The following is a 27,519-nucleotide window of genomic DNA, read 5'->3' on the forward strand; positions in this document are numbered from 1 at the left end:
TTCAGAAAACAGCCAAGGCACCTGCACTCACGCTGCTTCAATGTACACCAATAATATTTTTCTTTTGGATAGTGTTAACTTGTGCCCTTAGGGCACATGTTAAGAAATCCCCAAAAAGAAATATTCCCTTAAATTTTGTGCATTCAACTCTTTAAAACATTAAAGATTAAATTTAATGTACGCATTCCAATACAGTATTTCTACATTTGGATTCTAAACTTGTGCCTTAAGGGCACAAGTTAACATTTCCCATTTCTTTTTTATCAAGTAGTCTACTTAATTATTTTATTTTGCAAGGTTTATAATTAATTATTGTCAATTTTGTCTAAAATCTATTACTCCCTCCGTTTCAAAATGAGTGTCGCTTTAGCCAAAAATTTTTTTTTTCAAAATGAGTGTCGCTTTCAGTTTCCAATGCAATAATAACTTTTTCTTTTCAATTGTACTCTCCAATTAATACTCCCTCCGTTCCTTTTTAATTGTCACTTTTAGAGAAAAATTTTGTTCCTATTTAACTGTCATTTTTAAAGTTCAATGCAACATTAAATGTTGGTTTATCAATATTACCCTTAGATATTTATTGCGGAGAGAGAAACACATGAAATGAAATATTAAATTAATAAGGTCATTATAGTAAAAGTAAAAACAATTGTATCAAAAGTAGTAACTTTTATTGATTGTCTTGGTTTGTGTAAAATGTGAAAAAGCGACAATTAAAAAGGAACGGAGGCAGTACTCTGCACACTACTTCCAAAGTATTACTTTTAAAACTAACCAATAGTTAATAAGGATAATTTGGTAAAATAACCATTCTCTTTCTCTTAATCATTGCATTTCTTAATATGTGTGTAAACACCTAAAACGACACTTATTTTGAAACGGAGTGAATGCTATTTCACTGGTTAACCTTTATAGATAAAAAGTTAAATTAGTGAAATACTCGGTACGTAGATATTAGAGAAAATTAATGATTTATTCTTTTTTTGAGATCCCCTAAATACTGTATGTGTTTCTGACAGTGAGTGTGACTTTGTCTCCGTGTCTTACGTCCATGTCCTGCTCTTCTTCTCTCTCTCAATGCACTGTATCTGACAGATTCATTCTAATTCTTTTCTATACCAAATACGTATTACAATCCCCGCAGTCATTTTCTCTCTTCGGACAAAGCAAAGCTATTGCAAACTTCCCTTCCATTGGTTTGTGTTTTGTGTACTATACATTCCAACTGTGCCGGCCATGGTCGGCTTTTCGCATTCACATTATTCTCTTTCATTCTTTCTACCTTTTCTTTATTTTAGAGAGTTATATTTATAACCTTACAATATCTACAAGGGTCCATTAATATGGGCTGTGTTCAAGCCAAACCATTAGAATCTGAAGCTAACTATAGTGGACTAGACAGGTTCAAAATGGAAAATGGGTATGTTCCAAGTTCTGATTTTGTTGCACACAGAAGATCTACTGGTCAAAGTCAAAAACATGTTGAAAAGGGTAAGGATATTGATCATCATGTGCATCAGAGACAGCCCAGAAAGCATAAAGTAGTTGATGGCAATGGTGGTGCAAGAGGAAAGAGAGATGCTGAGTTGAAAGATAGTAAGAAGCAGTTGAATAGGTGTTTTGATGATGAGATGGTGGATGGTTGGCCTAAATGGTTGGTTGATAATGTTCCTTCTCAAGTGTTGGCTGGTGTTGTTGCCAAGAGTGCTGAATCTTACAAAATGATTGATAAGGTTAGATGCTCTTTCTTCATTTCCCAGACATGTTGGCACATCCTACACATGTAGTTACATTCAATTATTCCATTTTCTCAAATTATTACGGATGTCTATGTGTCAATAGTCGTGTCATGTGCCAATACATAGATAGTGTGAATAATTTGTTTATTTAATAATGCTGGAAGACATTTTTCATTATGTGGCATCATTCCAGCAAGTTATATTTTTCTTTGCTTGAATCTAAGGAGTTCCATAGTTAATCTATATTTGCATTTGGATTGCTAATTAAGAGAGGTGATTAGAATTTAACAACTATAGGAAATTTAACAAGTAAGGTATAAGCAAGTACTTTTGTCCATGCAATGCATGATTTAAACAAAAGCCTTGTAAGTTAGTCATAACTCATAAGTATCAAGTATCCAATTGATTTATATTAGGAAATTGAAGCCATCATGGAATCATGATATTGAATTCTATCTAGAAATAGAATAAAAGCAGTTATATCATCTCAAATGATATTCAATACGAGTTCAGTCTCTTGGTTTTGTTTTCTAATCATTGACCATCTAATATGCAAGTTTTAATGAAATTCGCTAATTTAAAGTCTGTTTAGAAAAATCCAAATTGGAAGATTACACCAACTCATAATATTGGCAGAAGGGAGGAAGCTATTGTTGACATTGCATATTCTATTTACATTTTGCAGGTAGGCCAAGGAACCTACAGCAATGTTTATAAAGCTCTAGATCGAGACACCGGGGATATTGTGGCCCTCAAAAAGGTCCGCTTCAATACATCACAGCCTGAAAGCATTAAATTCATGGCAAGAGAAATCACGATATTACAGAGATTGGATCATCCCAATGTAGTAAAACTTAAAGGGTTAGCCACTTCAAGAATGCAGTACAGCATATATCTAGTTTTTGATTTCATGCCAACAGATTTGTCAAGAGTTATTTCTCGGCCAGGAGAAAGACTAACCGAACTACAGGTTAGAAGAATTTTCTTTGATGAATTGAACATTTTAGCAGTTGGATTCATTTATTCTCCTTAATAATCTTATAAAGTCAATGTAGGTCAAATGCTATATGCATCAATTGCTTTCAGGTCTTCAGCATTGCCATGATAGAGGAATTTTGCATCGAGATATAAAAGGGTCAAATCTTTTGATTGATAAAAATGGGATGCTTCAGATTGCAGATTTTGGACTTGCCAATTATTATAGTCCAAATCAAGACCAGCCTCTCACAAACAGGGTTGTGACGCTATGGTACAGAGCTCCTGAATTGTTGTTAGGTTCCACCGATTATGGAGTTGGTATTGATCTATGGAGTGTTGGATGTCTCCTTGCAGAAATGTTTAAAGGAATTCCAATCATGCCTGGAAGAACAGAGGTAACTAATAATTAGGCTCAAATGATAAGTGTACTCGGCTATTTGTCGTTGTCTATTATTTTGCTCTTAGAATTCGGTCTTTAGGCCTAATTCAATCCCAGAATCTAGCTCGATAGGTCAAAATTGTGCTATCATTATAAGAACTACTTTGGTCATATATATCTTTAGGATTGCTATGCATAATTTTGCGAGATATTGTCCACGTATAGCTGCTAATCATGAAGTTTTCATGTTTCCAGGTTGAGCAACTTCATAGAATTTTTAGGCTATGTGGCACACCGTCACAAGAGTATTGGAGAAAGCTGAAACTTTCTACAACTTTTGTACCTCCAAAGTCTTATAGACCAAGTCTGGTAGAAACTTTCAACGATCTGCCCCCATCTTCTTTAGGTCTTTTATGTACTCTTCTTGCTTTGGATCCTGCATTCCGTGGCAGTGCGTCTAAAGCTCTTAAAAATCCGGTGAGTAAAGACAACAATTGCTTCTCCTTAATGTGGTTCAGATCTTGAACCATTTATCCATGTATGTATTTAACTTATATTTAACTCCTGTTTCATTACATGAGTTTGAAATATTTTACAAGAGTTGTCCAATTTGTGGAAACATATTCCCTGCAGCCTAGTTATTCATCTCGACCATCTGATCTAAATCTTTGGTGGTGATCGGTTAAAATTGATTTAGTGAATGTCTAATCTAAACTGTCTGATCTAGAATTAATGGTCGAGATTGATTATTGCATGGTATCATTACTGAAGGGGATGTGGATCCCAAGTTTGTACATTCACTGTAAATCAAGTGACTTGTTGAATTACATATCTCACAGATATGTGTTCTGCTTAAGCATTGATGATCTAATGAATTTGTGCAATTTAATTTCGCCAATCATTTTTGTGATGAAAAAAAAAAACAAAATATATACTTTATATTCCCATGATGACTCAATATTGGCTCATACAAGGAAATAGTTTAATGCTTAAGTAATTCCGAATTTACAAATATCTCTTTCCTGCAGTTTTTCTTTACAAGCCCGTTGGCTTGTGATCTATCCGGTCTGCCTGCAATCTACAAAGAAGAAGATGAGCATACTCCAGCTAAAGAACAGATAAAGTAAGTTAATCTTTGCTATCAAAGGTTTTATACATTATATTTTATTCTTATATGTCTAATGTGAATGTGATTAATGGTATATCTTAGTTTCTTGGTGAAAATTGAGCCATATGAACTAAACAGGCTTACTCAGCTAACATTTGACAAATTTTGTTGTCACTGAATAATTAATCCATTTTCTTTCTATTTTGATGATGATGTGAAAAATTAACCGATGATTAGATATAAATTTTGGTACTGGAAAATAGAACTTATTGCTTTGCTCTTATTTACAGGTATATTAACTCTAAAATCAGGCGTTCTCGTACATTTATGGAGCGCCGAAAGAATTTAGCATCTAATAAGCCAATAGAACATACTGTATCCTCTAAAGAGGTGAGTATTAAACCTTATGCTTAAGAATATCATGTGACTAATGAAATTTTTTCCATTCACAGGGTTAGATTAGCATTTTAGTTATGCAAATGGTGCTATAACATTATGGTTATTATTTCAGGTATTGAGAAGTAATGCTGAGGCTGAAACTTATGTTCCAAGTGAAGAACCAGGTAGTGCAACAAGTAGTACTTCATCTAGTGTAAATCAAGCTGTTGTTGGGGACCACTCACCCCTATTTCTCTCTCCATTTCTTGGTTCTGATCAAAAGCAACCCCACAAAATCCATAGTAGGCGTGCAAATATTGGAGAAAAAAACATCAAGAACCTTCCTCCATTATCCAAGCCAAAGCCAAATGCAACCAAGAAAGATGATGGCAGATACAGAACAGACCAGATTTTCAGGTCCACTTCCACCAGAGAATTTAGAAAGTTAAAAACAGAAGAACATTTACTCTTTGATTAGGCAATCCAAGATTATGTATACCTAAAAAAATTGATTATTTCATTATATCATTTGATTTTATGTATTTTGAAAGTTACTCTACATATTCAACATTTTTTGTCGTTGGAAATAAAAGGGTCATTTTCAATGATTGAATTAAAGAAAAATACAGTTTTATTTCATTATATCACATTGATCTAACACTTGGCACAAATGAAATTTGAAACATGCAATTGATTATTTTATGCTTATGTATCAATAATCAAAGCATTTCTCTACTTATACATATCATTGTTAAGGCTAGATATTTTAATTCTTCACGTCATACATTATATGAAGTTAGTTGAGTTGTCACTTTCTGTGATAGACTTGAGAAAATCTTTAATCCTTCCTACTTGTTTTATTTTACTCTTTTGTCTTTTTTTTAGCTTCATAATCAATTGATAGAGTCCCACCATTAAATTTTTGGATTAAGGAAGGTATGCAGAACAAAGAGATAATGATGAATAAGGAGCTGTTAAGTGATATTGTGATAATCACCAGCCTTGGTACCATCTGTTAAACAATGAAACTCAATTGGTCAAATCCAAGTACAAAATTCCAAATCCAAACCGTAACAGTGAAAGGTTCACATTTGTTAGTATGTCTATTTTAAGATATTTAAAATAAAGTCAAATTATTTTTCTTGAGTGTGCAACATATGATTGTTGTTTGCTTGAGTTGCCAACTTAGCTGAGATGTCTTCTAGCATAATGAGGGCTATGCACCTCCCAGTTTGTATAAAAAAGTCAAACGATTTTTATATAAGTTGTTTTCATAAGCTATCATAAAAAGATTATAAAAATAAGCTGAAAACAACTTATGAACATGTCGTAAGTTGTTCCCTTAACCTCTCTCAAATAGTATCTCATAACCTTATGAGAGTTGATAAGCTCAAATAAATCAATTCAAACAGCTCTTCGTTGATCAGCTTATTGAGAATATTTGAGTGGAAGGTCAAAAATTAAATTGGGCAGGTGATTAGACTTGGTTGGCATCTTCGAAAAAAGTCAACAATAAGACACTGAAGCCGTTTAAATTACTGTTTAAGTAAGATTGCAGATTTTGTATCATGACAATAACTACCCTAGCCAAAAAATAAGATGAAAACTTAGGAGAAAGAATTAAATATTTATGAAGGAATGTCTTTTTTGCTGAGTTAATATATGAAGTAGAAAACTATGTTAAGATTTATTCAATATCATGTTTTATATGGATATTAAAAGCATAGAGCATGCATCAAAAAGAAAAGAACTTAAGACTGGTAATCTCAATTCTTAGAAACCATTTAGAATTCTTGCTTGTTTGATACAAAGCATGCTAATTTGCACTTGTTCTTAGTTCTTACAATAAACATTAGACACCTTTGATGACATTTTCATTACAAAGCACATATATTCCAAAAAAACACAACATGCTCCCTAATTCATTTTTCATGTAAAACATCTTATCTTACAAACACATCCAGAAATATTTTTCCTCTTTAGTTTGTTTCAATTTCTTACCTTGAAAGCTAAGATTACTAAACATGTGAGATTCAATCTAATGGCTAGTCACAGTTCACACGCCATACCGAACATCGCTGAACTTGTTCTTGATCCACTTGAAGCTGTTTCTTACACTACTTTTAAGCTTTCCTTCCACTGCCAACACATTATAGGACTTGATTCTCTTCTTCCTCTTAAGCTCTGAATCATTTGATGCAGAAAAACCACTTCCTTTATCACTTGGTCCATTGAAATTATATGAGTTGGACCTTTCACTGTATCCAAATTCAGTGTAAGAACAAGAGTATTCAGGAAATGACTTGCTTTTCTCCATCAACAAAAAAGCACACTTGTTTCTAAAAAGCAACTTTCCTTTTGATCTCTCTCACTGCATGAAACATGAAATGTTTGTATTACATGAAGAGAAAGTTGTGAGGTTTTAAGAAGGGAAGATTTAAGTCATGATCATATGTGGTGGCACCCCATGTGTGATGTTGGATGCATAGCTGCCTCTTTTTGAATTTTAAGAATCATGAAGGTCATTGGTAGTGTGGGAAGTGGGACATACTTTTAGAGGTTTTGGTTGGAGATGCCACTATCTAATAGTGATGATACAATGTGAATTCTCATTGCAAGGGATTGGGACCTACCTTTTTTAGTGGAGGGACAAAGTTGGTTGCTTTATCTAGTTTTTGATAGAGAGATAAGGCACTAGTATTTGCTTTTAACAAATGCTAAATTTTTATTTTTTTGCCATGTTTTAAAAACCGGAACGAACTGTGCGATTTAATTGGTTAAGTCAGAACTTGTTGATTCATTTAATTTCAGTTACATTATAATTAGGTTGAACTATGATTTAGTTCAATCAGGTTGAACTATAATTTAGATGTCTAGTTGGTTAAATATCGATTTAGTTTTTTAAAAACGTTTATTGGCTGGCCATCATTCACCCACATTTATGTATGTTGTTTGGTCATGGGGAGCTTCTAGCGTCCCAACCATTTCTTATGTAATGAAAATTGGAGTCATCTTCCACCTAATGTCAAAATCAGTGGCTTAATGCTTTGTGGGCCTTGAAATCTCATGCAGATCACATATTCAAAAGATTGCATTGTATTGCATGCCTAGATTTTAAATTTTGCTTTGAGACAAATTATGTAATGCAATTATCATCTCTGTTATGTAATGCAATTATCATCTCTGCCTAACTCTGATTTTCTAAAGTCATATCGGTATTAGTATAGTACAAACTACAAATGGGACAAAACCATTTGTGCTACACAATTTTTTTTTATTAATGAATATCTTAAAATCTATATCCTTCGAAATTTTATTTAAAATAATATGTTTTTTATACCACATAATTGAGGGTGTGATCAAGTTGTGCTGTCACATATCTAAATGATCAGATCTTAACTTTCATTCATGAAATTTAATTTATTTATAAAAATATAAAGAGAAGATAGAGTTTGAATTGGACTTTGTTTCGATATGTTAGTGATTATAAAAACTAGAAAACGAAAATTAAAGACTTTTGGGCACATGTAGACCCCCATGTTTGGTAGTATGAGGTACCAATTTAAGTGGGTTTTAAAAGCTTTGATTCTTCTTATCCCTATAGATTCGAATATTTATAACTTCTAAATGAATAAGTTGGTCGATTTAGTCCAATGAGCAATCAACATCTTTATGAATTTTCTCTTGTTAATATATTAACAAGGATGAAAAAAGGAAAATGCAAATTGAAAAGAAAGTGAGAAATAAAAGTAAGTTCTATAAATCTATCCAAAAAAAATTGTAGAAGCTCCACTGGATTATACTCCTATTCTTTTTTTTCTATTTTAGATAGGCAATCACTCCTATATTCTTAATATTGTCTGAATTCTTCAAAAATAAGTATCATATCAATATATACTGTTCAGACTCCAAAATTTTGCAAGCCTCTAGCAAAAAGATTCTGAAAAATTAAACATGCTGGTTCGCACACCATCATGGTCCATGGATCAATCGAGCAACCTAAACGTCATTCAAAACTATGAAGATGAAAGTATATGACTAAAACCCACTTTATGCTGATGAATATTAAAAAATCTAACACCTTATTTTGTGAAAATATTTCTTTTATTTTTATTTTATAAAATTTATGTTACTTTGTTTTTTTTTTTTTTTGGTTTGTAGATGGAGTTACAAAGGAAAGATTCAAAATCCAGAGAACCACGAAAAATGTCCATCCTATTAATTTCCACTCCTAACAATTTCTGCATTGTTAATTCTAAACCTTAATGACATAATAAATTTACATGCTAATAAAGTGAAAAGAGACTTTTAAGGTTAATGTTGTTTTGCATTTCCAGAAACAATGAAAATAACAGAAGAAATATCTTTATTATTTCTGAAAATGAATCATACCTATCTAGCATTTATCTTCACTACATCACAAAGAATCACTTCAAAAGTCTGTAATATTTTTTGACAGTATCATCATTTTTCTAATAGCAAGTTAAAATAAACATATATTTTAAAAAATAGAACAAAATCACAGTAAACAGCATTAAATGTTTTGATTTTACATTTATTATGCTCGAAATAAAACCCAAAACTTTTCAAGAAAATACTTTATAAAAAAACTTTATACAATATCAATAATAGATATTTTTTTACCCAAAAGTGTTATCATATTCTCGTTGTTCCATTAAAAAAACTTTATACAATATCAATAATAGATATTTTTTTACCCAAAAGTGTTATCATATTCTCGTTGTTCCATATGTAATATTAATATTAATTCTTATTTTTTTCGATAGTGATATTTTTGGTTATTTTTTGGTGGTGGCCGGGGTTTGAACCCTGGACCTTACATATATTATGCATTGTCCAATTATGCATTGTCCATACCAACTGAGCTAAGCTCACGAGGATTAATATTAATTCTTATAATTATATATACACCAAGCTTAATAGTTAATGAGCTTGAATGAATTATTTTGGAAAATTTGAGTTTTTTTTATTTATTTCATATTTAATATTATTTTTTTATAAATATCGTATAAATTTCAAGGACAATAATCAATAAAAATAAAAAGAAATAAAATATTTAACTAAAAAAACAATTTACTAATCAACCATTCCATTGTAATTTCATTTTATTTATCCACTTTAATATTATTGGTTTATAATATAATTTAGAAAATATATTAAAATATACTAAAATAATTTATATACTTATTTTATTTTTGCTTCACTAGCATGCAAATATAAAATATAATAATCGGAGTTCATTTGAGAGACAAGTAAAGTTTGATCAATGATTGTTTCAATTAGAATTTAAACTCGATTCTCAACTTTTATTTTATAAGCTCAAATAATTCAACTTTAATTGTGGCTGATTAACCCTTTGGTTTTACCACATTGTTTACCAATTTTTTTATGCAATAATGGTAAAGAGATTTAAGCATATGGCATGATATGATATGTACTAACCAAATCTTGCCGTTAGCTATAATAAACTATTGTCATTATAGTGAGTGAACGATAACTATATATCACTAACATTATTAACTAGTACTACTTATGAATCTTTATTATATCATAAAAATGTATAAGAAAATTGCTTGTCCTACCAATTCCTACTTTAATGAGTAATGAGAAGCTTCCCAAAGAAAGACGTTGCATGCGCTCATGGGATAGATGGCAAATCACTGGTTGGTGTGAATATAAAACATGAATAACATGACAAATTATTTTTTTGGTGACACTAACACGACAAAGTATAATTCTTAAATTCAATATTTGACTTAAATTATACGTATGTTATGGTATTTTTCTAATTTAGAGTTAGTGGTTGTCTAGGTGTAGATCGATTAAGGTCAATATTATTTTGAAAAGAGTTAAAAGTATAAGATTTTGTATACAGTTAAAATTATAAAACCAGCTTCGCAATAATTGTTGTGGACCACAAATTTCAAGACAATAAGAACAATCCCTCAAAATATGAATATTTTTCAAGCTGAAAGTAATAACCTATGGACACTTGGTGAGTGCTTAGGTTCTCATCCAAAGTTCGTAACAGCAAGGCCAAGTCATCATAATGCCACCACAGGCATTCCTTGGCACTTGAGCATGTCCTTACGATATTTTTTTAGTTACTCCTAAAGATTACCCCTCAAAATTTAAATAAATGATCACTCGTACTAGTGAAAAACAATTATTCATTCACATTCTATTACTCAATTGCCAATTATGTTTTTTTAAGGGAAATATTATATGAAATAAAAAAAAATGGGTCTTGTTAACGAGTGTCCCTGGGGCACTCTTTAAACATACTAAAACAAGCTATTATTCTTTAAAAAAGTCAAACATTTCAATTTCCAATGCATTGATTACATGTATTTTTATAAATACTTGCTATTTATAGTCCTTAAAGAGTGCTTCGGGGGCACTCGTTAATATTTCCTAAAAAAAAATATGTTCAACATCAAATTTGTATACTTTTTGGATACGACGGGGATGCGTAGCTCACTCAATTGAGCTATGAGATTAAAAAGTTAAATATTCATGGTTCAAATTCCAACAAAAAATAAAATAATATTTACCATTAAAAAATACTCCCTCTGTTTCAAAATGAGTGTCGTTTTAGCCAAAAAAAATTGTTTCAAAATGAATGTCACTTTCAGTTTCCAATGCAATAATAACTTTTTCTTTTCAATTGTACCCTCCAATTAATACTCTGCACACTACTTCCAAAATATTACTTTTAAAACTAACAAATAGTTAATAAGGATAATTTGGTAAAATAACCATTCTCTTTCTTTTAATCATTGCATTTCTTAATATGTGTGTAAACACCTAAAACGACACTCATTTTAAAACGGAGGGAGTACTCTTTAGATAAGATGTTCTCTTTTCTTGTTTTTTCCTCTTTTTCAATCTTTATTAATATCACATGTTTTTAATTTGGAATTATTTATATATTATTAAACTGATCAGTTTTGGGTACTTTTCCCCTTTTAACACAAGGCAAGGCATGCATCTGTGAAAACACAAGGCACGCAGATAAAGACTTCACACGACACACACTGTTGTTCATATTTTGAGGAGTAATGTCTGCTGCAAACTGCAATCATGTCTTGTAGTACTAGTGTCTTTTTTTTAACAGTATTCTAATCATTATGCTAGGGGTAGTAAAACTAGTAGTCCCTCCGTTTCAATTTATCTGAGCCCTTGGCTCATTTCACATAGATTAAGAAAAATGTATAAATAAAGGGGAAAATGGAATATATTGTATTGGGAATGATAAAAGTAGTATTATTTAGTGTTATATTGTATTGGGAATGATGAAAGTTGTATTGAAAATTGAAATTGCTCAGTTGTTTTGGGACACTTTTTTTTAGAAAATGGGTCAGATATTCCGGGACAGAGGGAGTATTAGTATGTGAATACTGAATTTTGCTCTAAATTCTATAAAACGAACATTTGCAATTTGCATAGTAATGTGTAGGAGTGAGCACCGGTCGGGTTCGGACCGTAAACCTCCCAACCGAAACACAACCGAGTAAGGTTACAACAAGCCCATATCCGACCGTCAGACTGTGCGGGTTAAGCGGTTGACGGTTTGTGCGGAGCGCGGGTTAAGCGGTTCGGTTTGTTCGGTTGAACAAACAAGAAAAAAACAGAGGATGTTACGGGTGTGTATAGTGCGTGGTGGTTGGTAAGGGATACGCGATGGAGGGAATAACAAAGATTTACGTTGATGATGATGATGCGCTAAATGCTAATGTTGTGAAAGAAATGTTATCTTTGTCTTGTGTGTTCTGTTGGTGTGAAAGGAAGAAGAAACACTAGTAAGAGAAAAAGATGGGGCTCCTTGAAGAATTAGGAAAAGAATTGGATAAAGAAAAATAATAAAAAAAGAAGACATAAGACTCTAATTGATGTAGGGTCACGATTTCCATCTCAAATCTCAATGTTCCCATATTATCTCACTCTTTTTTTATTATGCAACTACTCCCAATGCAAGTAAAGTAAATGTGGGACAGTGTGTTTGACATGTACAGACTGAGTGAGAGACAAAAAACAGGAATAAATGATGATGAAAACAATTGTATTACTAATCACTGTGTGAAGAAAGTAGTAGCATAATAGATACTGTCGGTCGGACACAGTTGCCGTTGGGTCTCAGGATCAAATACCGAACTCGACCGAGACAAACCATTCTAACTCGTTTTTTAATCATTTTAAGACCCGATGCCCGCCCGTACCCGCCCGCAACACTCATTATTCACTCGGTTTTTTTGGGTTTCGGGCGGGTCTGGTATTTGTGCTCAGTCCTAATGTGCTGCATAGATTTTATGGACTTGGATTTTCTGTGTAGTTTGGTGTTATGGTGCAGAGGATTTATTTTACATTTTTATTCTCTGTAATTAATACTTTGTGTTAATTTGAGTGTTTTATTTAATTCCTAATTTTAAATGTTTTTACATTGAGTTTCTAATTAATTACTCTTTTACTTATTGGTACTATTTTGTCTCCTCCTCTGTCTGTTGTTTTACGGTTTTAGCGTCTCATAGTTTTTTCAACCAAAAGTAATCATATTTAAGACATTGTAGTACTAAACATTGACATCTATCTGAACTATAATTCGAACTTTAGATCATATTGCGAGAGATTAACTCCTTCTGCTAAACTCGATCTTGGATAGAAAAACTCCTCGTCCATTCTTCTTAATGCAGTACTTTTGTTGACACACATTTTTTATATCAAGAAAATGTGGTAACTGGTAAGTAGTTCATTGCATCTGATACCTTGTCATTCAATAATTAACGACAGACGTGATTTTTTATTAAATAACGACATGATTGTTTCTTGTATGATGATTTTTATGTAGGTTTGGGATAGGGAAGAATCAAGGTTAAAATTATGAGGGGAGTTATTTGATCAACCATTTTTGTTGACAACTTGTAGGACAGCCTAATTATACAAAGAAATATGAGTATTGACATAAAAACTAAAGTAATAGAGACTAAATAAAACCACAATGTAAGTATGAGAAAGAAATTTGTCACAAAATGATTGTTCAAATATCATTTCATAAATTTTACTGGTTTTTGGACGGATTTCATCTAATGGACTATATTATCAATGGAAAGTGTATTAAAAATTAAAGTATCACTGTGAAAGAAAAAACATCATAATAATTTAAGTAATTGAAAGTATAGTAGCTGGAGAAGTTTGGTGGAATGACTAATTAAATAAATGAATTTTGGACGGGATTATTTAAATAAATGATATAGTATTATTTAAAATAAAAAAATTGTCTTGATATTTTAAAGTTATAAATAATTTAAGATGAACACATATTTTTAATATAACATTTATATCTAGAACGTTTATAGAAATATTTGCACCAGCCTTTAAAGACATTCGATAAAATTGAAACGATACAAAGAAATATTTAAACCATTAAATAAGTTGACATCGGAGTTCCTTAAAAAAAAAAAAAAAGTTGAGATGGGAGTAAAACCATGCTCAAAGAGTTGAACAGAAGGGAAGAATGGAAAAAGTTAAGAGAATAGATGTTATAGAGATAAATGTAAGCTTGGTCGAGTATGTGTTCGGTTGAACTATATGACTGAAGTGTAGTCAAAACATCTAGACCGTTTGATTAAGATCAGACCATCCAAATGTGATGACGCATGCGGTCAAATTGCACTCAAATCCAATCTAAATGAATGTAGAGAGATTTTGTGAAAGAGTGTATATATCAAAGTTGAAGAAATAGGAGTTGGGTAGCTCAACTAGCTTAAACTAAAGATTAAAGAGTTGGAGGTCTAGGATTTAAGTTTTGGCTAATGCAAGGAGAAAACAAATTAACGTTACAATTAACGTAGCGATCAAATTTGTAGAATGTTGTTGAGAAGCAAAAGTGTCGCTGTCAATTGGCCAGGGTGTCTCAAATATGATGAGTCCTGAGTTTTTGTGTATCTGTTCCTGGAAACTATGCATTTAGGGATGTTTCCCATAGTCACAGGGCCTCATTAACTGTTTATACATGCATTACTCTTTTTTCTATCTTTTCAATTTCTTTCTTTTGATTATTGGACTATTTCAAATCAATATAATTGGTAATTTTGATTTGACTAAACATCCAATCTCACAATTTGCATGCCACTCAATTTTATCCCTAATAAAAAAATAACACTCTGGTTAGTTTTTGACATTTTTATATCATAGTCATATTAGTTTCGCTGTTAATTTTGACTCATTATAGCATATGCGTTAATTTGTCTCAGTATAAAAATTTCATTGATTTATGCGAAGGAATGACTATATTAGAATTTTTTTTAGAATATATTGTTGAATATGACACTCTTTTCTTATTGAGGAGCAATTTTAGTTGTTCCCTAACTTTATTATCATTCTCTCCATTTTGTTTAATGTAACCTGCTCATGTGTTTTTGCAACAGAACTTGCAACAGAATCATTCATGAGTTTTTCTATTGGATTCTTTTGTGATGTAAAATTACTCAAGAGTATAAGTTATTTTGGAATAGAACATTGTATTAAAGTGGAGCCAATCAAATATGATCCTTGATGCTGATAATAACAATTCAGAATGGTGTTATACATTACAAATGATATTGACCTTATTTTATTAAATATTTAAATTAAGCATTTATAGCATATGTACTTGCTATAATAAATATCTCATGGGCACATCCAACATGGCTTTGCTTCTGCAGGCTGCAAATTGCCTTCAGTCATTTTCCTTAAAATATTGTGATGCATACTAGGCCTGAGACTCTAAAGACAGAAGGTATACCTTTGAGCCATGTATGTATGTATGTATAGACAAAATGACACTTTCTGGTGGTTTCAAATCCAGCACTGAATCTTTTTTGATAGATACTCTCCATGTTCTTCTTGGTCTTTATCTACTTATGATTATTAGTTCAAATCTCAAGATTGGTGTTTCTATTCATCTTCGCACATGTCCAAAACACTTCAGATACATTTCAAGAATTGTCACTCCTGAGTTCTACCTACTTCCTCTCTAATGCATTCATTTATGATCTTTATCTGGTATGACCATTCATAAAAAAACAAAAATATCATCTTTGCACTACATATCTTATCTTATGCTTTTTCTTCCATGCCTAAAGAGATTGAAGGGAATAAAATTAAGGAATTGGTGAGGCACCGTAAGATTGAGTTTTTGGCGATTCAACGTGAAGGTTATTTCACAGTCACTTTGTAATTACCTTTCGAGAAATAAAGATTGTGATTTTTGTTTTTGTTTTTGTTTTTCTTCCATCCGAAGGTAATGATGTTGTGACCTTGTTATTTCTTTTGTTGGTGATGACTTTGTAGGGGTGTGCTTGGATTGGAGAGTGTTTAATCAAAGGTGTAGAATTATCAATGTAGTGTATTCTAAGAGTGATTTGGAGGTTAAGAAGAGGATTTGGGAGAAACTTTTGGAGGCGAGAAGAAATTGGGCCGGGTGTTGGAGCGTGGTGCATTTTGGCGGATTATAATGCGGTATGTCAAAGGAAGAGGAGAGAAGGGGGATTTTAACGTCGTTTTTTCCCTAATCATCTATATAATATACATTTACGGCCGATTCCATAGCCCTTTATGGAAATGTTTTTTCTCCTCCTACGTGGCACTCTCATCCTATTCTTTTTTCAAATACTCTCACCACATTCATCCTCACAAAATACTCTCACAACATTCATCCTCACAAATTTGTATTTATTGTTTATGTATAAAAGGAAGTTTTACAATTTCAAATTCTAATATGCTTCAAATTTCAAATCAAACATTTCCTATTCATTCAAAAAATACGAATTCCAAATTATTGTTGATTTATTTTGTGAAAACGTATGCTTTATATTTGTAAAAATAATTAAATGTTTTTTCTTTCTGCTAAACGTTTCGTATTTTAGAAATACAAATACAAAAGGAAGTTTTACAATTTCAAATTCTAATATGCTTTTTTTGAATAATCAAATAATTTAAATTAATATATTTGAATTCAGATATTAAAATAAAACAAGTAATATCTAATTAAAATACGATTAATGAAATAATTATTTAAATATCAAAGAGATGAAATAATTGATATATGTCAAATAATAAAAATATGATTTGATTTGTCAAAAAAAAAATGATTTGATAAAAGTGTAACTTTTTAAAATAATTTAATTAGATTTGGTAGTAACCATTAATTTGTTATATAATTTAACTACATACATTTTACTTGGTACCCAAAAAAATAATATTTGGTTATTTTGTTAAGGTCATGTATGATACAAATATTTACTAGACTAAAAAGTATACGTTATTTTTGTCAAAGGATAAATTTCATCACAATTAAATTTTTTAATAAAACGCCGATTACCGCAAAAAAAAAAAAAAAAGAGGACGTAAACCCCATGTTTTTGTTATTAGATATTTCTATTTTTGGTAGAATCATGTAATTTAATTTTGGTTGAAATACAAAAAGAAAAATATTAAATGCTATTAAATTGGTTCCTCTTTTTTTTTTTAACGTAAATTGATTCTTTTTTTTTTTTGGCAATAATATAAATTGATTCTATTTAATGGTCTTGCTAAAATAAACGTTGAACCTTCCCTAAAAAAAATAAAGTAAGCCTTAAACCAAAAAAAAAATTAGGAATTGCTTAATAGCTAAAAAAAAAATATTTCAAGACCTATCCTCTAAAATCGCAAAAACCGTTGAACAGATTTCACCAAAATTTTTTTAATGAATTTCGTTCAATTGTTCAATGTTTGTTTTATTTTAGAAAAAGAAAATCGGATACTTTATTTTAGGACAGAAAAAGATTGGAATTGGAGGTATTTAATTTGAATTGAAAACGTATCATTACAGAATATCAAAAATATGATTTCATTTTATTCTATTTAGTGGACCTGCTCTAAAAAAAATAAGCCTTAAACCAAAAAAAAAATCAGAATTGCTTAATAGATAAAAAAAATTATTTCAACACCTTTCCTCTAAAATCACAATGGCCAAACGAGATTATATCAATAAATTGGCAATGTTATTAAAAAAATTCCCAACATCATTCAATCAATGTGTATCTCTTCTATTAAAAAAAATATCGCAGGAATAATGCAAAAAAAATTACATATGTGTATCTCTACATTTTGTTATTAACACGGTTCAAATATAATTTGATTTTTCAAATCATTATTTTTTATTATTTTATATTAGTTTTTATTTTCATTCATAAGAATTTCAATTCACACGTTTTACTTTGATAGTACACGTGACAACCTTATATTGAAAGGTGCATTTAATATTTTATTTCATATACACATCAAAATGTTATTTGCTAAATTTCGGAGGAGTATTTAATGTACCAGAATGACAGCCGAAAATTTACATATGAAATTACTCTAATGAACCGAAAATTTTGGAGGAGTATTTAAACTTCTATTTTAATTCTTAAAAAAAAAATATCCCCGCTCTATTATATTTTCCAAGAATTTTTTTTAAAAAAAGTGTTCAGTATGAAAAAATAATGTTTTTATTTTGATATTAGAAATTTATATTTTATACACATTTAAAGTTTAAAAAAAATGACATTTTCCGGGCGTTAATAATAATTGATTAAGACTTTGATGATAATTAATTGCAAAAGATTGATTTCAATTTTAGTTAAAAAAACAACCGTAAATATGGTTATAGTAAAAAGAGTCTTAACAAAAAAGCATAAATCACTCTCTCAAAAAAAAACATAAATCATGGAACATACGTTATTCCAAGACTCTACTTTGTTTTTACAAGTATTTATATATTTTTATAAAAAAATAATTTTTTTTATTGTGTACTCTTGATGTGGAAAAAAAATATGCGCTTTATAAAAAATAATTGTGCATTCTTCAAAAAAAAAATTGTACATATTTAATTAAATAATTATTCATTTGATTTTTTAACACATTTAAATTATAAGATTAAATCTAGATCGACACAGGGTTAAAAAAACGATACGTAAATAAAAAATCTTTATTATATGTTTTTCGTTTTTCGCAATCAATATATTGTTATAATAAAAAAATTTGTGATTTTGATTATTTCAAATTAAAAGACTAATATATCATGAGTATGTGTATGAGTTTGTTTCAAAAATTAATGTAAAATTTATTCCCAATTATTGCATCCATTAATCAAAGGAATAATTTTTGTGGTTATTTGGTGTTTTTTGGCTATAAATATTGCTTTTGAAGCTCATGTTTTCCACATCATTTTTCAGATCATCTCTAATTTCATACAAGAATTTTAAAATAGTTTTCGAAATCCATCTTTCAATGTATTGATTTTTTTTCTTATTTTCATAGATCTGTCTCCAAAAATTGATTCTATTTTTTATATTTTCCACGGGTACAACAATTAAACTTATTTCACTCTAATTTTCTTTCTTTCAGCTGAACATATGGAAATTCAGCATATGGAAACCTATTTCACCTTCTCTTTAGGTGTTCAAAATGTGGATCTCGAAGAACGAATTTGATGAAATATGATGCACACGATGACTACTTTTTTTTTAAAACTATTCATGCACTTAATTTTAGAGCTACGATTTGTATTGTTGATCATATTTTACATTTCAAATAGCAATGTTTCTTTTGCTCACCGACTATATTATGATTTTAATATTGATTAAAATCATATTGAATATTATAGATAGTTGTTGTTAACTTGCTTTGTGTAATTAGGAAATTAGAGTGGACACTATCCTTTTTTATTGATTTAATTTCTTTGATGAGTGTTGTATCATATGTATGACTTTTTTTTCCTATTATCTTCATCCCTTTACCACAACAATGTTGCTAAAATTAAATATACAGATAAATATTAACTAAAAAAAAGAGATAAATATAGTAGGCCATCATGATAAAAAAAAACAAATTATATATATGTAAAAAAGGTTTTTTGAAGTAATATATGTAAAAAAAAGTTACTTTCTTAATTTCCGATAATCTAAACTCTCAAATAATAATTTTGAATGATAATGATTTTTTGTGCTGACCCTCCAGTTTCTATGGAAGGTCTATGATAGTATGGAGTTTGACCTGAGTCTAAGTAAAATTTAACCAATAATGGTCTCACAATAATTTCAAAAATCAATTGACTCATTAAACAAAAGAAGCTATTGGCTTAAGACAAAACATAATTGCTATGAGCAGATCTTTTGAGCATTTAATTGCAGACACATATATTCAATAGATATGATATTTTTGGTATAATATCAAAGGAGTAATTCGCTTTTTATCATTTACAAATAAGGATTACGGATTCAATCTCACATGGTCCAATACATGGTAATATTTATAAGTTTTATACAAGTAAGTATAAAATGCCTAAAAAAAAAAGCAAGAATAATTATTATTTTTCGATAATCATTAAGAATGATAAATGACAAATTTTATCAATTTTTTTAATAAAAAAACGAAAATAACTAAATGATCCACATCTACCACTGCTTATAATGATTTTTTTTTTTTTTTAGAAATATTCATAATGAACTTGTGGACAATTGTCATGTGTAGACATTCAAGGATTTATTAGTAAATCATGTGTAAATATTTATTCTTTGGAAAAGCATTTTAAGAATCTCAAGTTCTATATATGGTCTTCGTTGTTCACCATCAAACAATAAAGATTTGTTTTCAAACTGATGAAGAAATACAAATATTCAAAAGGACCATAAAAAAAACAAATGATATTAATGTAATAAAAAATTTCTAAATCATTAATCACATTTTAATATTAATGAAGATATTCTCCTTAATGAGAGGGCTGTGTTTATATATATATATATATATATATATATATATATATATATATATATATATATTTCGTTAATGAGAATTACATTTTAAAAAAATTCTAAATCATTAATCACATTTTAATATTAATGAAGATATTCTCCTTAATGATTACTTTACTCCTATACAGGTAATGAGAATCACAATATTTAAATGATTTAATTTTGTTTAAATCGATTAAATATCATTAATAAAATACCTTAGATATTTAATGGAGAAATAAAGGAGAATCACGTGATTTTAATGCATTAATCACATATAAACTGGTTTTAATCTTTACAGATATTCGACTTACTTGAGACATTTTTATCAGTGTTTTATTAAATAAATTTTATACAAACATAATTTTAAGTGTATATAAAAAATTATTGAATTCTGAGATATTTGACTTCGATAAGAAGTTCGTACGAGTGTTTAACAAATTTTATACAAATATAATTTTAAACATATATAAAAAAGTTTTTTTTTGAATGTATATATAAAAAAGTTTTAGAAATCTTAAATTTTTTTTTGACAAAAGAAATCTTAATTAAGAAACCCAAATATAAACATATATAAAGAGAAATGCTAGCTACTTATAGAAGTTTGTATGAGTGTTTAACAAATTTGGAACATATATGCTTATGGAAGTTATATTCTCTTATATTTATAGAGAATTAAATTTTTGTTTATATGCTTTAGCAAATTTAGGTCTGACTCTTAATGATTATACTAACTGCAATAGCATCTCTGCCCAAATTAGTGAGTATTCTTAAATTTCTGAGAGTTTTGGTTTGGTCTCTCCTCTTTTTCTATTGTATATATTTTTTATTTAATATATTTTGGTGAGGTGATACTCTAATTGCCCACTTTTGGTTTAAAAATAAAAATTATTGAAGACGGTATAAATCCCATTAATATTATTGATATACTAAATAACATATTCCATTTTTCAAACAATGAATAAAAAATACAGCCTAGCAAAATCAATGCAAATATTTTGCTACCACAATATAGCCTTTTAAAATTGGTCTTTCAACTATCAATGATAATTTTCGGTAAACCATCATACGCATAAACGACCCATGGTTTGGGCAAAATGTATGTTATTTGTATCACATTCATTTTGAGGTGTAATATAGACCTCTAAAAATGATGTGTGGATAAAGAAGTTAGTACAAGAGAGTATGATCAATTTTGGAACATGGAATATAGACACTCTTATAGAAAAATATATTGAAATAGTTGGTGTTATGACTAGAAGGAAGATTATTGTACGTGCATATAGGAAAATAAGTGGTTGGATTAAAGGGCGAAAAAATTAGACAGTTCAAGGTTTAAGAATTGGTACACTAACAAAGTTAGATCGAGAAATGAGGTAGACATTATAATGAATACAGAATCAAAGAAGGATATTGTACATGTAAAAAGGATAGGACATCATATCATATCTATACAATTTATAGTGTAACAGTACGTCTTTAGTGTTACAAGTTACACAGACAAATAGGGTAGACATTATTGTTGGTGAGGAATGAAAGAAGGATATTATAGATGTGAAAAGGATAGGAGATCATATTCCTAAAAAGTGTAGTGGAACAATACATCTTTAATATCATGAAATTAAGTGGGTGGATGAAAGGGCGAAAGAATTAGATAGTTCAAGGTTTTAGAATTGGTACACTAATAAAGTTAGAACGAGAAATGAGGTAGACATCATAGTGAATACGGAATCAAAGAAGGATGTTGTATATGTAAAGAGGATAGGACAACATATCATAGTTATACAATTTATAGTGTAACAATACGTCTTTAGTGTTATAAGTTAGACCGACAAATAAGGTAGACATTATTGTTGATGAGGAATGAAAGAAGGATATTATAGATGTGAAAAGGATAGAAGATCATATCATATTCCTAAAAGTTATAGTGGAACAATACATCTTTAATATCAATAGTGCTTATGCACCCTGGGCAGGGTTAAAAAAAACTTTAAAAGTAAATTTTGGGATGATTTAGGAGGCTTAATTCTAAATCACTACAAAAAAACTGGAGAATTCTGGCGGTTTTATTGCGGCGGTCATGTTTAACCGCCACTATATACGTTTATTGTGGCAGTTTTAAGAGCCGCCACTATTGTCTGTGTATTGCGGCAGTTTTAACCGCCGGTATTGACATATTTTGTTTAACAAATTTAGTTTGCCAATTACGGCAGTTTTAGCCGCCGGTATTCTCAATTTTGTTTTTCAGTATTTCGCGCACTTACAGATTTAAGTTCCCCCCTTTATTTTGTACCCCCCAAAAAATATCTCTTTATCCTTTTTTTTCCATTAATTATTTTATTTTTAGTACCTCTCATTCTCTGCCTCTCCTCAAACCCTAACCTTCTTTCTTGAAGATCAAAGGAGAAAAGAACACCACTCTGCTCCGTTCTCTGTACGCACATCACCGCCGCAAAACACCATCCTCGTTCTACCACAGCCACGTTCCTCGCAATCCTTCACTCACACAAACTTCCACCGAACCAAACTCTGAATCACCTTTCAACTTCTCCACCATCTCCTTCGGCAAAGAATCAATTTCACTATAAGGTATGAACCTCTTGTCTCGTTTTCCCTTTTCCAGTGGCGGAGCCAGACAAAAATGTTTGGGGTGGCCGTCATCCTGCCATCAAAATAAACTAAAATATAACATATAAATCATTCAAAATAAACCAAAAACCGATCATTCAAAATTTAAACTACATATCTAAAGACGCACTTTACGCTTTCCGACACATGTTTTTCCATCAAGATATCTATTCTCTTCAACAATCCTCTGTCTCATTCTGATATCTAATTCTTCAGCACTAAGGTCCAATGGAGAATCTGAAGCCTGTTATAGGCCAAGGAGAAAAAAAACATAGAATACTTAGACTTTGTCATAAGAACTTGTATTAAAATGAAATTTTATCATCAATAAATAATATATAAACTTACCAGGACCCATCCCCAAATATCAGCATAAGATGGGATATGAGCTGAATAAGGCACCACATCTGCAAACATGAAGAAAACATGTTACTAACAAATACTTGTCTTAAGGTGTTGTAAATACATGAGAAAACTTGTGTGTGGCTGAATATTCCAGCAGGCCCTGCCTGCATAAGAATAATAACAACAATATTACATTTTGAATTCTGTTTCTTTCACCTTATCATGTTTTTAATCATACATATTAGTGACACAAGTATATCTTCCACCACCTACCTGTGTCACAAATATTCCACCTTTCTTCAGTTTTGGCTTGAGAGAGAGTTCATAGAAGTCTTTGGTGTAAAGTTTATAGCAAGGACCTCCTTCTATTGGATCAGCTAAATCACCAACTATTACATCATACCTCTCTTCTTTGCCTTCTAGTTCAGCCCTGTAACATCAAAAGTATAAATTTTAGAAATGATCATAATCATTATAGCTGTAATATCAAATTAATCTTAGTAAGTGACCTTGCATCATTGATGACGACTTCAAGTCTCGAGTCATGAAACGCTTCCTTGTTTACAACTAAGTATGATTTGCAAAACTCAACCACCTCCTGCTTCCATCAAACATTAATACATTAAATTTTAACCACTTGAAATTGAAAGGAAAAAAATAAATATCAAAGTTAACATACCTCATCTGGTTCTGCACTCTGAAGCTTCCCATCAAGTACTAATGCCTGCAAAGGAATTAAATATGTTTTAGATTCATACCCACAATTCCAAAATCTATTTTAACAGAATCTGGAAGGAAAAAATTAACAATTCTTCACAAATTTGAACACCACAACCCAAATTCCAGAGAATGAAATATGTATTCAAAAACACTTGAACAATAGCTAAAAAGCAAAAATCAGAGAGATAATTGAACTCAAAGTAAACCAACACTTGAAAAAACCATAAATTAAACATTCAGAGGTAACTAAAATTGATTAAAACCAACAAAAATTATAGAACAAATTATCACAACTAACAGTTAACTTAAATAACATCAACAAAAAAAAAAACTATACTTTTTCAAACTATTAAGGAAAATAATCAATCAAAAACATGTAATCATCAGAGAATAATCATATTTGAAGGAAAATACATTCAATTTCACATTACCTTACAATTTACAAGAATTAGGGTTTGTGGAGAGAGATGGAGATAGCTCTTTAAACAACACAGAAGATGGAGGAGGATGTTCCGGTGATGGATGGAGAAGGATGTGAGTGGTCGCGGTGGTTGGACCGTGGCGGTGTGGTGTGGTTGTCTGGAAGTGGATCGGCGATGCTTTGTTGGTTGGGAGAAGAAGAAAACACGTTCTCTGTTTCACTTCATGAGAGAGAAAATGGCCAACCAAATGAAATTGAATTGGAAAATATTATTATTAAGCAAGGGTATAATTGTAATTTCACAGATATAATGGGGTGGCGGTGGCTCCCCCTTGCCACCCCCCAGTTCCGCCACTGCCCTTTTCCCTTTCCCAATTTTAAGCTTTTCTCTTTACCCTCTCCCAATTTCAAGGTTTTCCCAATTCTGATTTTTCCTCTTTTCTTCTATTCCAATTTAGAACCCTAAACTTTTCCCTCTCCCAATTTTAATTTACGCTCAACTTTCCCGATCCTATTTTATCACAGATCTGCAATGCAAGAAGGTTGCTCACAGCCTCACACCCTTTGTCGACAACATCAAGTAAGTTCACAGTCTGACTATCTTTCTATATCATCCAATATTTGTTGTTTATCACTTCTAAATCTTATTTCACTTTGTTTGATGTGAGTTAGGGTTTGGTATTGGTGTTTCTCATTTTCTCTGTTTCGTGCATTTGGAAGTAACTTTGATGCTGATTTTGTTTCAAAAATTGCTTGTTAACATGTGCATGTATGTGTGTTGTAATATTATTAGTTTTTTTAATTTGTATTTGTATACATTTTGATTTTACAATAAACTGTTTTGGTATTAAACAATGGTTACTCAATAATGACTACAGTTGTTAGTTGTTTTGTTTGATTCACCTTGTATTTTTGTTTGCAATATTGAAGAAGGGACTTGAAGCACTCTGGGACTAAATTGTGTGGCACTAAATGATCCTTAATTGCATTCTGTAAGTTTATCTAGGCTGTAATTGTTTGGATAGCTAGATAAAGGAGGGTTTGGTTAATTGGAGCTCACATTACTTTTTTTGGCTTAGTTTACTCATTATGTGTTTGTGTAAATTTGCAGAAGCCTCTACGACTATTCTCTCTTTTGGATCAGGACAATTGATGTAACACTACTCGTTTCATTGTTTATCATTATGCAGGGGAGGTTAGTAGCTTCTCGATATTTATGAAGCTTTGTAATTTGGTTGCTTTAACACTGAATCTTCTTGAAGTTGCCGTATTGATTCTTGAACAAGACATGTACTATTATTTCTAGATTTAAGTTTATGCTTTTGGAGGCTAATGGATTCAATCGTGTGTTTTGTTTTTCAGTGGGAAGTGATGCAACTACAAGGAGACGAATTGCTGGTGTGCACGAAACTTGAAATTCAAGCAGACATTATTTAAGCCAAACATAAAGGTCTTCTTGTTTCTTTGGATTTGGCCAGTTTTGAGGTATTTTGCGCAACTTGAAATTCCCCTAAGCAAACCCTTTATAATCTCCTAAACTAAGAGTCAAGACACCTTGAGTATTTGATTATGCTACTTTTGAGAATAGTGAATGGACTGATGTGTTGATGGTTAGGTTCCATTAATTGGTGATATTCCTCCTTTGTGTGATTTGATTCATAGAAATATAGGATTAACTTAACTAAATATTCTACCTGTAATTGTGAGCTTTTTCTAAAATATTAAGTTACAAAACACCAGCTGTGGTTTTTTAAACTAATTTAGTAGTCTATCACATTGTTCAATTCACACGTTACTTTGCCTATAGTATTCATGATCCTATTGTAGTGTATGACTATTAATTAAATGGTTTCTTGAGGTGCTAAATGTTTCAGGTTGCTACTGCAATGTAAAAAATACATGTTTGTTATTTATTTGCAGAGATCAAGTGATGAACAATTTAAAAGCAACTCAAAGTTGGTAGATGGTCAAGGTTATGAGGAGGAGGAAGACTGGTGAAACACTTTGTGTGAAGTTGACACAACAGTGGATGAAATCCATCTTTATTTACAACCTTATTTGGCTTAATTTTGCTCAGAAATTTAATGTTATTGTTAGTGTTATGAAATCAACGTTAAATTGTTTGGCAATTAAAGAGTTTCTTATAATTCTTTATTGGTATAGGATTTTTTACTTTTGTAAAGCTGTACTAGTTTTTTTTTTTTTTTTTGTAATTGTGCAAGGTGTGGCGGTTATAAATGCCATAATTCACTACTTTTTTTTATTTAAATGGTGGAAATAGTGGCGGTTATGCCTGCCATGATTCACTAATTTTTTTGTCAAATTGGTGGATATAGTGGCGGTTCAAAACGCCATTATTTGAAAAACAAAAACCGCCACTTTAAACTAGGAATATAACGGCAGTTTTCATGGCGGTTAACTTGGAACTGCCAGTTTACACTTTGTGGCAGGAAAAATTACGGCAGTTTTCCTAACCGCCGCTTTGGTTGATTGCGGCGGTTAAAACCGCCAGAACATCCATTTTTTGACCGCCACAATTCTCTTGATTTTTCGTAGTGAATATACCACTAGGAGAAAATATTTTTCTACGAGGGAACCTAAATGTGAATGTAGGGAGTGTTTTGAAGGCTTGAATAGGGGTATGATCTAAGGGAGATATATGCGGATGGTAAATTCATATACAAGGGTCGGGTGCAATAATCATGAGGCCGAGGTGTACACTAGGTTGCCTTAATCAAAGACCAAACCCAGCAAAGTACCACGACAAACCGTGGTGCTGCCTACACGAGAGTACCCCTGTCTCACAACCTAATGCCCACAAAGATCCTCTAAAAAATCGCAGCTGCACAGCAGCAAAGCTGCACTACAACAGGCTGAAATACCTGCAACTAAAAAACAGAAAAGCCAAGCGGACGCAACCGCAATTATGCACACACAAAAGCCTCCCAGCCAGCGGCTACATCACGTAATAGCAGCGCAGAACTGATACTAACACACCCACAAATAAT

At 30.9% G+C, this 27,519-nt stretch overlaps 2 protein-coding genes, 1 long non-coding RNA gene and 1 pseudogene across 4 annotated transcripts; 2 read left to right on the forward strand and 2 right to left on the reverse strand.

Annotated features, from left to right (window-relative positions):
• The first annotated feature begins 1,001 nt into the window (after positions 1 to 1,001).
• Positions 1,002 to 5,206, forward strand: LOC146958234 (putative serine/threonine-protein kinase At1g54610). Its single transcript, XM_085739783.1, has 7 exons — positions 1,002 to 1,733; positions 2,425 to 2,709; positions 2,795 to 3,112; positions 3,352 to 3,573; positions 4,125 to 4,219; positions 4,495 to 4,594; positions 4,716 to 5,206. The coding sequence occupies exons 1-7, from the start codon at positions 1,344 to 1,346 to the stop codon at positions 5,058 to 5,060; spliced, it is 1,755 nt and encodes a 584-aa protein (XP_085595909.1). The 5' UTR covers positions 1,002 to 1,343; the 3' UTR covers positions 5,061 to 5,206.
• Positions 5,207 to 6,541: 1,335 nt separating this feature from the next.
• On the reverse strand, positions 6,542 to 7,036 carry LOC146958235 (uncharacterized). The gene has a single exon (XM_085739784.1). The coding sequence runs from the start codon at positions 6,897 to 6,899 to the stop codon at positions 6,639 to 6,641; it is 261 nt and encodes an 86-aa protein (XP_085595910.1). The 5' UTR covers positions 6,900 to 7,036; the 3' UTR covers positions 6,542 to 6,638.
• Positions 7,037 to 22,430: 15,394 nt separating this feature from the next.
• On the forward strand, positions 22,431 to 26,658 carry LOC146958236 (uncharacterized). The gene is made up of 6 exons (XR_015025007.1): positions 22,431 to 22,986; positions 25,037 to 25,091; positions 25,442 to 25,503; positions 25,623 to 25,706; positions 25,874 to 25,996; positions 26,432 to 26,658. It is a non-coding gene; the product is annotated as an uncharacterized LOC146958236 (long non-coding RNA).
• Positions 23,072 to 24,725, reverse strand: LOC146958237 (thermospermine synthase ACL5-like; annotated as a pseudogene). Its single transcript, XR_015025022.1, has 6 exons — positions 24,522 to 24,725; positions 24,050 to 24,094; positions 23,880 to 23,968; positions 23,644 to 23,800; positions 23,374 to 23,534; positions 23,072 to 23,269 (listed from the first exon to the last, which is right to left on the reverse strand). The product of XR_015025022.1 is annotated as a thermospermine synthase ACL5-like (transcript).
• Positions 26,659 to 27,519: the final 861 nt, after the last annotated feature.

Source organism: Medicago sativa, chromosome 1 (assembly GCF_051527215.1).
Source record: "Medicago sativa cultivar Bolivia chromosome 1, Bolivia_mono, whole genome shotgun sequence".
NCBI classification, from domain to species: domain Eukaryota; kingdom Viridiplantae; phylum Streptophyta; class Magnoliopsida; order Fabales; family Fabaceae; genus Medicago; species Medicago sativa.

What these genes read in the sequence shown, in the direction of transcription:
- LOC146958234 (XM_085739783.1), top strand. Translation starts at nt 1,344, where the DNA reads ATGGGCTGTGTTCAAGCCAAACCATTAGAATCTGAAGCTAACTATAGT. An exon ending in AAAGACTAACCGAACTACAG is followed by an intron (nt 2,710 to 2,794) that starts GTTAGAAGAATT and finishes AAGTCAATGTAG; the next exon opens with GTCAAATGCTATATGCATCA. An exon ending in ATACTGTATCCTCTAAAGAG is followed by an intron (nt 4,595 to 4,715) that starts GTGAGTATTAAA and finishes TTATTATTTCAG; the next exon opens with GTATTGAGAAGTAATGCTGA.
- LOC146958235 (XM_085739784.1), bottom strand. Translation starts at nt 6,899, where the DNA reads ATGGAGAAAAGCAAGTCATTTCCTGAATACTCTTGTTCTTACACTGAA.